Source organism: Mobula hypostoma, chromosome 3, assembly GCF_963921235.1.
Source record: "Mobula hypostoma chromosome 3, sMobHyp1.1, whole genome shotgun sequence".
Lineage (NCBI taxonomy): Eukaryota > Metazoa > Chordata > Chondrichthyes > Myliobatiformes > Myliobatidae > Mobula > Mobula hypostoma.
The window spans coordinates 53,914,117-53,927,414 of NC_086099.1; the positions used below are offsets into that span (position 1 = coordinate 53,914,117).

The following is a 13,298-nucleotide window of genomic DNA, read 5'->3' on the forward strand; positions in this document are numbered from 1 at the left end:
GTTTTTTTTGTGGATCCGGAGTAACAATAATCAATTTGTTCTCCTTTACACTCATGCACTACAGAATAACAAAAAATGACACTGAATCTTGAATGAGGTGTTTGTCTACTTACAATTGCCAGCTGTTAAAGGCTGCTTGACACACAGCTAGGTCTCATTTTCCATGACCATGACAGGATTGCTCATACCTATGAATTAACAAACAACTAAAATGTTAGTGCCATTAACAGCGATCTTCATGCTAGTCATGCAATTTGTATTTACAGATAGATACTATTTTCTGTGATTCCTTAGCCTGTAATACAAATATGTGAAGCAGTTTGAAGCCCAAGGAAATTACTAAATAATTAACTCAACTTTGGTCTCAAAATCATACAGTGGTTTTTTCACAGATTGGCTTGGTGACCCTTTATCCCTCATCTGTCAGTTGTCTGGTACTCAACATTATTCTTACGTGTTTCCCAGAAATGGGTACTACTTCATATCTGTGGGATGATGAGGCCCATGTCAGTTTGTAGACTCTTACATAGGTTCAGCAGGAGATGCCTTTTGGAAGCTGCTCTTGCCTTTTAAGACAGGTATCCAACAAAGGGTCTCAGGCTCTTAATGCCATTCCAAATATTCTTTGTTCATGTTGAACAATCAAGGGCCAGGGATTCTGAAATCACTGTGGATGTTTCACACTTTTCATAGGAAGTTCTGAGCTCATTCCTTGTCTGCCTATCTGGTAGTCTCTTCCTCAGAATTCAGAAGGTGTACTTGGTTGAGACAGGTGTTTGAAGTTTGAAACTAAGTCAACACTGCAGGATAAATTCATTAGGCTGATGAAAGCAAACTTGACAAAGATGATTTCTGACCTTGGAAAGTTAGAAAGGAATAGTCAACAAATAATCTTAGTTATTCTGGAGAGGAGAAAAATTAAGGGAAGGACAGTTTAATCGGGTTCCTCTGAAGGTTTTTAAATCAATAAAAAGTAGAAGGGAAATGGGAAAAATGCAATCAATTTCATTCAGGTTGCAAACACAAGGATACATTATACAAGTCATAAGTCTAGTATGATGGCATTAGGGGGAAAAAAAAACCCTTTTTCTCTCCATAGTGGATTTTTAAAATAAACTGCTTTGGATTATAATTAATGCAGCATCAATCTACACCATTAATATAGAGCTGAACTGATATTAACCAGGAAGTGAGACAGAGTGAGATATTTAACATTACTTGATTTTATTTCTCTCTGGTGTTTCAGACAGCTCAAGATCACATATGGCAAGAGTAACATTTTGCAAATCTAGAATTGTAGACTTCACGTAGCAAGTAAGTTTCTTTATTTGTTTATATCTGAAACAAAATGATCACAACATACTATCATAACTCACTAGTAAGTTCAATAAGGCAAAATTCTCTCAAAGCTTCCAATGTTAAGACACCCTATCTAAAATTTTAAATATAAATGTGTTAATCTGTAATTTTTATATTCCTATAATTGCAGAAGTTACTGTCCTATGTGCTAATATAAATTGCCATAATTAACTTGTACAGTGGATTCTGGATATTTGGGCAATCGGTTAATCGGGGCAGCTGCTTATTTGGGACTACTCTTAAAGGAACAAAAACTAATCAATAAAATTGCTGGGATTCCCTTTGTTTATTTGGAACTCAGTGTTCCATTTAATTGTGGCAGGAGATTGTTGCTGAACAGGTTCTAACTAGTGTCAGTTGTGTGTACTTGTGTGGCTGATGGATGCTACACCGTGCTTAGTGTGAATAGTTTTTAAATAGCATCAGTTGTGTGTGTTTGTCTTCAAAAAGCAGTGATTTTTGTCACTGATAGTTGGTGAGAAATAAGCAGTAAGGCAATTCAGAACTGTTTGTTCACTGGTGGTTTCAAGTATTCAAGCTTGGAGATGCCAGAAACAGCCAGCAATGAAAATGAAACAAGTTAGGAACTATGAAGAATTTGAAGATATTGACAATCATCTTGAATGTTACAATGAAAATGAAGATTTGGAGGATGCAATGGTCGATAGAATTGTATGAAGGCAGTCCATTATTTGCATTAGGTGTTGTGTGCTTATTTGTTCATTTATAGTCAATCAAAAGAACACGGCATTGCTGAATTCCTCCTTCGATGACTATTAGGAACTAATACTCAGTTTTATAGTCTCCCTGATAGTGTTCTGATTTGTTCTCCATTTCATTTAAATACATAATTTGTTACTCAGTGTCTTTTTTATACTTTGACTATTTCCATGAAACTTCAGCTTATTGGACTGCTGCTTAATTGGGTCAAAATGACTGGTCCTGATGTATCCCAATTAATCAAAATCCACTGTATTACAAAAGTAACTGACTGTACATATTAAATCATTTGAATTCCTACTAACAATGGTTGCAATTGTCTCATTTGTTTCTGTTTCAAAACAGTATTTCAATTCATTTACACTGTCAAGTTATCTAAATTTTAAGATGTTTTAAGTACTCACCATGCTTGCCTTTCTCATCATCAGAAGTTCCTTCTGACCATGTTTGGCTGCTACCCAATAGATGATTCTGGGATTCTCGTAAAGGTTTGGCAGGAAATGGATGGCCTTCAGTGACACTGTCAAAATGAGTGATTAAATGATTAGTTCATTGTGTGGGTAACTTGAATCACTCAGCAAACCTCACTCACTACTGCAATTACCATGCCATGAACTGTATCTTACACATCCCTGTCTGCTTCAATCAAAGTGCAACTGCATAAAATATTTAAGAATAGTTCTTACAATCAAAATTGAAAACTGCAATGATCAACCATTATTTATGCTTACAAATGAAGTCATCCAAAAAAAAAAATCAATTTTGGAAAACTTTATGCACACAATCAAATAATAACTAAGTAGATACCTTTTAGTATTTGAGTTATGCCCAGATGGAGTGGAGGGTTGCTCTGGGTCCTGATTCACTAAACATGTTGGGAAGGAACAGCCATCACCCAAACTGGAATTACATTAAAAAAATTACATACTTCAAAATGAATTATCATTTATTCACAAAGGACCTGCAGTAATTTCAATTAGTTTTAGGATTGGCTAAACTACAATAACTTGATATTTTGATGTAATTAACTGATCCTTTAATATATAAATAAACATTTGCTTTTCCTTTAGTGAGTATATTTAATGCAGGTTAGCCTACCTGTCACCAATTGCGACCAACAAAAAGGATCTTATGTTTAAGCACTATGTGATAAGGTGCTTGATCTTGTTCAACCAGAAAAGCAGTGAAGATGGGAAAGCCAATTTCTGCATATAATTTTTCAATGTTTTGGTATGTGAGGCATTTTACTGAGAGCCGTCATACATAATTGCTCCAACACACAAAATGGTGGAGGAACTCAGCAAGTCAGGAAGCATCTATTGAGGGGAATAAACAGTCAACATTTTGGACCAAGACCTTTCATTGGGACATCAGGAATCTGCTTGAAATGCCAACCATTTATTTCCCTCAGAAGATCCTGGCTGAGCTGCTCCAGCATTTTGTGTGTGTTGCTCAAGATTTCCAGTATCTACAGAATCTCTTTGCTTCTGATATAATTGCTCTGCTGCAGAGTTCTAGAGAACCACTGAGGTACCTTCAAGAACTCCAACAACCTCCGATGATCCTATGAATTCAGGCTTGGAGGCAGACATGAGAGTACCATTCAGGAGATTGTACCCACAGAATGCATCTGTCCCAGATGGTATACCCAGCTAAGTACTGAAGATAAGTGCTAATCAACTGGCTGGAATGTTCACTGACATCTTTAACCTTTTGCTTTGACAGTCTGAGATACCCATCTGCTTTAAACAAGCTTTAATCATACTAGTGCTCAAGCAAGTCAGGCAGCCTGCCTCAATGACTATCATCTAATAGCATTTATATCCACTGTGATGAAGGGCTTGGAGAGGTTGGTCGTGAAACATAACCATTCCTATCTGAGGAGTGAATTGGATCTGCTCCAATATGTCTACCATCACAATAGGTCAACAGCCAATGTCATTTTATTGGCTCTTCACTCAGCCCTGGAACATCTGGACAGTGAAGATGTATGTATCAGGATGCTCTTCATTGACTACAGCTCAGCATTCAACATTATTATCCCCAAAAAACTAATAATAAGCTCCAGGACCTAGACCGCAATACCTCATGCAACAATCTTTGATTTCCTCACTTGCAGACTCCAGTCATGGACTGGCAACAACATCTCCTCCACAATCGTCATCAGTACAGGTGTACCACAAGGCTGTGTGCTAAACCCTGCTTTACTCGCTTCATACTTAGGACTGTTCGACTGATACAGCTCTAATGCAACATTTAAGTTTGCTGACAACACTGTTATTGGCCGAATCAAAGGTGGTAACAAATTGGCATATAGGATGCATATTAAAAATGTGGCTGAATGGTGTCACAACCACCACCTCTCACTCAACGTCAGCAAAACCAAAGAGCTGATTATTGACTACAAGAGGAGGGAACCAGAGGTCCATGAAGCAGTCCTCATTAGAAAATCAGAGGAGGAGAGTGTCAGTAACTTAAAATTCCCTGGTGTTAACATTTTAAAGGATCTGTCCTGGGACCCGCACGTAAGTGCTTTTACAAAGAAGGCACGGCAGCACGACTACCCCCTTAGAAGTTTTGCAGAGTTGGCATGTTATGTAAAACTATGACAAACTCCTACAGATACACGAGTATCCTGACTGGTTACATCACAACCTGGTATGAGAACACCAATGTCCAAGAATGGAAAAACCTACAAATAGTGGATACAGACCAATACATTACTAGTAAAGCCCCCCCCCCACACAATAAGCACATTTACAAGGAACGCCATCACAGGAAAGCAGCATATATCATCAAGGAAACCCACCACCAAGGCCATGCTCCTGACTCACTGCTGCTATGGGCAAGCAGGAAAAGAGGAAAAATTCAGGAACAGTTATTAATTACCCTTCAACCATCAGGCTCCTGAACCAGCATGCTTAAATAACCTACGGACACTCTTTCAAGGATTCTACAACTCATTTTCTCAGTATAATTCATTTACTATTTGTTTAACATTATTATTATTGTTTTTTCTCTAAGTGCACAGTTTGTGTTCTTTGCACATTGGTTGTTTATCAGTCTTTGTGTGCAGTTTTCCATTGATTCTATTGTATTTCTGTTCTACGGTGAATGCCTGCAAGAAAATAAATCTCAGGGTACTATAAGGTGACGTATCCATACTTCGATAATAAATTTACTTTGAACTCTGAACCAGTTAGCTCAGACTTTCTCTTCAAGTGGATGTTGATTGGTGTTTCATTTCAATGAGCAAAACCTACATTTTCTTCTGCTTTCACACACTCAGTGTGGAGCTTCAAGCTTCAGAACACACACGTGAAATGGTAAGTGCAATTCTGGGGACCATTCAAATCAATATGCAGAATATCACAGGCTACACTCTAATTTCCAAATACATTTTACACTGTGACTGTGCATGCTGGAAATCTGTTTGAAATCATCTTGCTGTTTCCCTCAGAAAGTACAATGTTTCCAAACTGGATTTAAATTGTGAGCTTAAAACTTATTGGCCTGAATTATCAGAATTTGCACAATAGGTGTGCAATTTTGCACAAGGGAATTTGTGTCTAAAATTTACAAAGGGACTATTTCGGAAATGGACAATTTCAATTTCTCTTGGTTTGCACTCTAGCTTAACAGAATTGGTGTTATTCTGGAGAGCTCAGCAGGCCAGGCAGCATCTATGGAGAAAAAGTACTATTAACGTTTTAGGCTGAGACCCTTCGGCAGGACCCGATGTGTATCACTCCTACTTGAGATACAAAATTCTTTGCTAAAATCCAACTCTTTAATGTTGTAATGCGGCAAACCTTACCTTGAATGTAAATGAGGTATAGTACTTTTCAGCTGCATTTATGTATCTGTACATCATTGCATACAGTTTTGGTCACCTTGTTATTGGAAGGACACTGTCTAGCTGGGGAGAGTGCAGAAGACATTTATGAGGATGCTAGCTGGACCAGAGGGCCTGAGTTCCAGGAACAGGTTGGCCGCAGTGGATCTTTATTCCTTGGTGCATAGAAAATTGAAAGGTGATCTTGTAGAAGTTTATACAGTCATCAAGAGTATGTATATAGTCTTTTCTCTAGGGCTAGGGTGTCCGAAACTGGAGGGCATAGATATAAAAGGGGAGAGATTCCAAAGATACCTGAGAGGAAACTTCTTTACAGAGACAGTAGTGAGTATTTAGTATGAGCTGCCAGAGGAACTGAGCACCATTGAAGAAGCATTTGGATAGGTACATGGAGGGAAGGAGCTTGGAGGGTTTTGAGTTGAATGCAGACAACTGGGAGGATGCAGTGGATGGCATGGACCAGTTGGGCCGAAAGGCCTGTTTCCATGCTGTATTACTTTATAACCTCAGATGCATTGTTAGTTACTGTTTAATGAATGACTAGTGTCTTTATAATCTAAATCTGAAGAGAGGGTGGCAGGGCCCAGGTCCGACAGCAAGGAAGAACCCGAGGTTTGGATGATTTAAGCGCCGGACTAGATTGAAAAGGTCAGGGTATTTGGCCCACAGGCAAGGGACAGGCTGGTTCAGCTCGCTGCTCTGCAAGGTTACTCATCTCTGCACTGAATTGAGGCTATGGCCTGCAATTAACAGGCTTCTGTGGCCTCACTTTCATGAACTTTAATTCATTACTTGCATTGGTATTTTTCTCTCTGCACACTGGGTTTTTGACGGTCTTCTTTTGTTTTAATGGGTTATAGTGGGTTTTCTTGTTCTGTGGCTGTCCAAGGATTTGAATCAACACACATCAAAGTTGCTGGTGAACGCAGCAGGCCGGGCAGCATCTCTAGGAAGAGGTACACTCGACGTTTCGGGCCGAGACCCTTCATCAGGACTAACTGAAAGAAGAGCTAGTAAGAGATTTGAGAGGGGGAGGGGGAGATCCGAAATGATAGGAGAAGACAGGAGGGGAGGGACGGAGCCAAGAGCTGGACAGTTGATTGGCAAAAGGGATATGAGAGGATCATGGGACAGGAGGCCCAGGGAGAAGGCAAAGGGGGAGGGGGGAAAAACCCAGAGGATGGGCAAGGGGTATAGTGAGAGGGAGAGAAGGAGAAAAAGGAGAGAGACAGAAAGAATGTGTGTATATAAATAAATAAATAACGGATGGGGTACGAGGGGGCGGTGGGGCATTAGCGGAAGTTTGAGAAGTCAATGTTCATGCCATCAGGTTGGAGGCTACCCAGACGAGCTCTTCCTTCAGTTAGTCCTGACGAAGGGTCTCGGCCCGAAATGTCGACTGTACCTCTTCCTAGAGATGCTGTCTGGCCTGCTGCGTTCACCAGCAACTTTGATGTGTGTTGCTTGAATCTCCAGCACCTGCAGAATTCCTCGTGTTAAGGATCTGAATCTCAAGGTTGTATGAAGTCTACATACTTTGATAATAAATGTACTTTGAATCTTTCAACAACACCAGACTACACAGAGTTTGGGCTTTGGTCATATCACACACACAAGATTTCTTTGTGCAGGCAAATTTGAGAAGAATGCTTGGAAGTTCACCTCCAGTGTGGGAGTCTAAGGTTTTGATGAAATTTCAAAGAGCCATGTTGATTCTGCACCCTGCATTTCTCTTGAACGTACAAATACATAAACATACAAATTAGGAGCAGCAGCTAGTCACCCAGCTCCCGAAATGTGTTCTGCCACTTAATAAATGCACAGCAGCTGATCTGACCTTAATTCCCCAATTCCCGTCTATCCACGGGAAACTTTCAACCAGTTGCTTAATAAGAGCCCATGCACCTGTACCTTTGGTTCCAAGGTTGTCAAGCCGAGGAGTGGTAGTGGGGACAAGCTCCCACTATCTAAAAGTGGTCCTCACGGCACGCGCCTCAAATAGCCTCTGACAACCAAGTCCAACTCCTGGCCTTCTCGTGTGACTTAGCCCCTAAGCCTGGTGGAACTGTTTTCACTGACAGGAGAAGGGGCAAAGGCGGCTCCTGGCGCCTTAAAACCAGTGCTTCGGGTAGATGGAGCTCGTCAGCCTGGGAAGGCAGTCCATCTCAGAGAGGGAAAACTCTGATTTCAAACCTCTGCTGCCTTGTGGCCATACCCACTCATGGGAAAGGCTTCGGGAGTAAACCCTGAGGACAAATCCGGAGCTGGAGTCCCTGAGGCAGTCCGACGTTGTCTTCAACCTCGTTCCAGCAACTCCTGTGACGACACTGGTGCCAAGCTGTATCGGCCCTTGCCCTTCCCTTGAACAACATCGGTGTCGTGGAGAGGGGAGACTTGCTGCATGGGCAACTGCCAGTCTTCCATACAACCTTGCCCAGGCCTGCGCCCTGAAAACTTCCAGGTGCAGATCCATGGTCTCGCGAGATTAATGGATGATACCGCCGCCGCCACCACCTGTACCTTTAAAGCATTCAGAGACTCTGCTTCCACTGCACTTTGAGAGTTGCAAAGACTCAATACAACAAATGAACAAAACAGCCTAATTTCTGCCTTAAATGGGTGACCACTTATTCTTAAACAGTGACCCCTGGTTTTGGATTCTCCTCCCATTCAACCAGTCAAAAGACCACTCAGATGCAATCAAATCCAGAACCTATATTCTAAACCTCAGTTGACACAAGCCAAGCCTGTTTGAGGTTTTCTCAGACAATCTGCTCATTTAAAACCCTTCCTTAAATGAGACTTACCTTGAAAACAGTGAATCCGATGTGTATTATTTAGATCAGATGTGTTATTTTTCCTATAAAAACTGACAGTTTCACATCTTCCCACAGCATCCTCCACTTGCTTGATCTGTGACACAAGATGAAATCATGTCCATTCTGTCTATAGATGAAGGGAATCTACACCGCAATTCAGGAAGCAGTTCTCTGGGTGGTGCTGGTAGTGCAGGGCTAAGGCAATGACCCCATCTCCCACATTTGGGAAAAAGACATTTCAAGGGAGCTCAGAGACATTAAATTTGTGCCCACCTTCAGGACTAAGCCATTTCCAAATGCAGAAATACAAAGCGGTCTCTCAGGTGTCTACACCCTTCTACAAATATCAGCTGGTTCAAATACAACGCAATGTGACAAATTACTGCAACAAATTCAATTACCCAGTATTCCTATTCTCACCAGCTTGCATCAGCTCTTTGTTTTCCATTAAACAAAGCTTATGATCAGCATACAAAATGCTGGAGGAACTCAGTGAGTCAGGGAGCACCTATGAAGGGAAATAAACAGCTGATGTTTCAGACAGAGATCCTTCGTCAGGACCAAAATCATAATCAGGTTTCTGCAGAATCTCTTTGTGTTTCTAATCATTATTATCAGTTCTGTGCAAACCCATTATAATCATGCAACTTCAGCCTTTAGTCTCTGTGATCTTACATAACCCTTCTCCAAGTTTTAAGTACTGCTGTCAGCTGCCTTCCCTACTACTCTGTGGAATTCTCCTCAAACATCCCTTGCTCTTAATTTATCAACAGCATAATTAAAAACTTCTTTTACAATCCTTTTACTTCAATGCATCCTTCGTTCAGTTTTTCCAATACAGGGTCATGTTTGCCTATCATCTGTGTCATTGTTTAATGGAAGCATATAGTAAATACTGAACCAAAACCAAATCAATTAATAGGTGCAAAGACATTTTCAGCTTCTTAGGAAAAACTAAGATACATTGAGTTTTACTGCATCAAGCTGTGGTTCCCTCCAGCTTTGAGAAGACCACTATCATCCCAGTACCCAAAAATAACAATAAAATGTGCCTTAATAACAACTGTCCGGTGCTCTAACATCTACTATCATGAAGTGCTTCAAGAGGTGAGTCATGGCATGATTCAACTCCATCTTTCCAGACAAGTTCAACCTACTACAATTTGCTTACTCTGCAACAGGGCTACAGCTGGTGCCACCACCCTGGCCCTACACTCATATCTGGAGCATCTGGACAATAAAGTCACATACGTCAGACCCTGGCAGTTAATGCCTCTATATGCAACTGGATCCTTGACTTCCTGACCATGGCTGCAATCAGTAAGGATAGGCAGCAACACCTCCGCCATAATTATTCTAAAATCTAGTGTTCCACAAGATTGCATCCTCAGCCCCCTACTCTACTCCCCATACGCTCATGACCTATGGCCAGATTCTGGTATACAGGTTTGCAGGTGAGAACACTGTAGTGCGCTGCATTACTAACAATAAGGAAGGAGATAGAGAGCTTAGTGACATGGTGTCATGACAAAAAACAAGAGCAGGTCAGGGACTTCAGAAAAGTAGGCGATGCAAATTCTCCTGTCTACATCAACAGTGTTGAGGTGGAGAGAGCTGAGAGTTTCAAGTTCCTAGGTGTGAACATCACCAACAGCCTAGCCTGATTCAACCACAAGGCCAAGAGAGCTCACCAACACCTCTCCTTCCTTCGGATCTAAAAAAAATTCAGCATGTCCCCGTTATTCTTCCAATTTTTATTGATGCACCACAGAAAGCATCTTGCCTGGATACATAACAGCTTGGTATGGCGGCTGCTCTGCACATGACCACAAGAAACTGCAGGGAGTTGTGGACACAATACAAGAACTACCCACCCCACTATGGACTCTGTCTATACTTCTCACTGCTCCAGTAAAGCAGCCAGCACAAAAAAAGACTCCACCCACTACAGACATTCTCTCTTCTCTGTTCCATTGGGCAGAAGATAAAAAAGCTTGAAAGCACATACCATCTGGCACAAGAACAGCTTCTATTCCACTCCCATCAGACACCTGAATAGACCTTTTCTACAATATGATGGTTTCCTGGCCTCACAATCTACCTCATTAATCTTTAACCTGCACTCTTCTTTTATTGGTAGCTTTTATACTTTATTCTATGTTGTTATTGTTTTACCTTAGGAGGAGGGAGGAGAAGATGACGGTGGCACGTGCAGCTGTTCCGAATGAATATCCTATGTGTAACTGGGGGGGGGGGGCGTGCACAATCCGGATTTGATGGAGAGAGCCGTGAGAGTACGGAGGAACACATGGAGAAACTTCTGAAATGCCTCCTTCACTGCTGCTTGCTACTGTGTGATCAAGAATCTCCAGAGACGAAGGCCCCAAATCCTTGGCTTTGCCTATTGCTTATTGCCAGGGCCGGGGTTGGAACACTCGGCAGAGATGGTGCTTGGTGTTGGAGAGGTGGTCGGAGGCTCGGAGCTTTTGGACGGACTCGGAGTCAGATGCTTCCAGGATGCTGCATCAGCAAGTTGGCGCTGGAGGTTTACCGTCTGCGTGAGATGATGGGACTTTCGAGAGACTTTGAGACTTTACCGTGCCATGGTCTGTTCTTATCAAATTACGGTATTGCTTTGCACTGTTGTAACTATATGTTATAATTGTGTGGTTTTTGTTAGTTTTTACGTTGGTTTGTCATGTGTTTTCGTGATATCATTCTGGAAAAACATTGTATCATTTCTTAATGCATGCATTACTAAATGACAATAAAAAGAGGACTGTGTGTCCTCATAATCTAATCTAATCTAACCTTATTCTTGCTCAGTGCACTGTGTAACGATTTGATCTGTATAAATAGTATGCAAGATAAGCTTTTCACTGTATCCCTGTACACATGACAATAGTAAACAAATACCAGTGCTATTGGCATAGTATTCTAGACTCAATTTTATAGAATCAAGATTGTATTGAGGATTTGAGAAGTCAGGATAATGAGTAGTTACCTTGTAAAGACAGGCAGCAACCAGTACCTCTTCTCATCTCCAAATACCTGCTTCATATTCTTGCTGCAGCCTAAGCTAAACCCATTCTTGTCTGGTCCATGTCGGAATACAGGTGCTCTGAATGCCTCTGAAACAAATAAGCCATTATTTTAACTTTATTACTTGAAACTCTCACCTGAATATTTGCAAATTTACATCTAAATATTTAACTGCAGTATGAGTCAATAAGCTGAAGAAAATCATGAATGAAATGTAGTTAGGAAAGGGTATATTATCCATCTTACAAAGGACAATACAGCACAGTACAGCCCTTCAGGCCACGATGTTGTGCTAATTTTTTAACCTCCTTCAAAATTAATCTAACACTTCCTTCTCAGATAGCCCTCCATATTTATTTCATCTATGTGCCTAAGAGACTCTTAAATCTCCCTACTGTATCTGCCTCTACCACCACCCCTGGTAGCATGTTCCATGCACCCGCCAGTCTCTGTAAAAAAAAACCTACCTTTAACATCATCCCTATACATTGCTCCTATCACTTTAAAGTCATGCCCCCTCATATTAGCCATTTATGCACTTGGAAAAAGGAGATGACTGTCCACTCTATGCGTCATCATCTTACATACTTCTATCAAGTCACTTCTCATCCTCCTTCGCTCCAAAGAGAAAAGCCCTAGCTCACTCAACTCATCCTCACAATTCCTGCTCTCTAATCTGGGCAGTGTACTAGTAAATCTCCTCTGCACTCTCTCACTAAAGCTGTCTCATCCTTCCTATGATGACACAAGAAATGAACACAATATTCCAAGTGTGGTCTAACCAGAATTTTATAGAGCTGCAACACTACCTCGTGGTTGTTGAACTCAATGCCCTGACTGAAGACCAAAACACCATACAACCTCTTAACTACCCTTTCAACTATTGTGTGGTAGTTTTGAAGGATCTATAAAAGTGGACCTGAAGATCCTTCTGTTCCGCCACACTGATAGGAAACCTGCCATGCACCCTATACTCTACCTTCAGTTTGACATTCAAAGGTATACCTTCATGGGTTACTGAATTAAATTCCATTTGCCACTTTTCAGTCGAGCTCTGCAGCTTACCAATGCCCCAATATTACCTACAACAACCTTATACACTTTCCACAACACCAGAAACCCTTGTGTTATCTGCAAGCACACTAACCCATCCTTTCACTTCTTAACCCAAGTCATTTATAAAAATCACAGAGCAGTGCTCTTAGAATAAATCACTGTGGGACACCACTTATCATTTGACTCCATGTAGAATATACTCTATCCGCTACCATACTCTGCTTTTAATACACAAACCCATTCTGAATCCGTGTAGCCACGATTCACTGGACTCCGTGCCACCTGACTTTCTGAATGAGCCTACCATAGGGAACATTGATGAACCTCTTACTAAAATCCATATACACCACATCCACTGTTCTAACTTCATCTATTTTTGTCACTTCCTCAAAAAATTCAATCAGGTGTGTGAGGCATAGCCTGCTCCTCAGAAAACCATGCTGACA

At 41.1% G+C, this 13,298-nt stretch overlaps 1 protein-coding gene across 2 annotated transcripts in view; it reads right to left on the reverse strand.

Moving 5' to 3' along the window:
• The window catches only part of LOC134344005 (palmitoyltransferase ZDHHC2-like), a 91,899-nt gene that overhangs the window by 14,690 nt on the left and 63,911 nt on the right, over positions 1-13,298 (reverse strand). For both annotated transcript variants that reach the window (XM_063043053.1, XM_063043054.1), the window contains 4 exons: positions 11,759-11,885; positions 2,887-2,979; positions 2,484-2,599; positions 114-188 (listed from right to left, as the gene is read on the reverse strand). In XM_063043053.1, coding sequence (XP_062899123.1) covers positions 148-188; positions 2,484-2,599; positions 2,887-2,979; positions 11,759-11,885 — 377 coding nt within the window. In that variant the 3' untranslated portion in view covers positions 114-147. The remainder of the gene's footprint in view (positions 1-113; positions 189-2,483; positions 2,600-2,886; positions 2,980-11,758; positions 11,886-13,298) is intronic.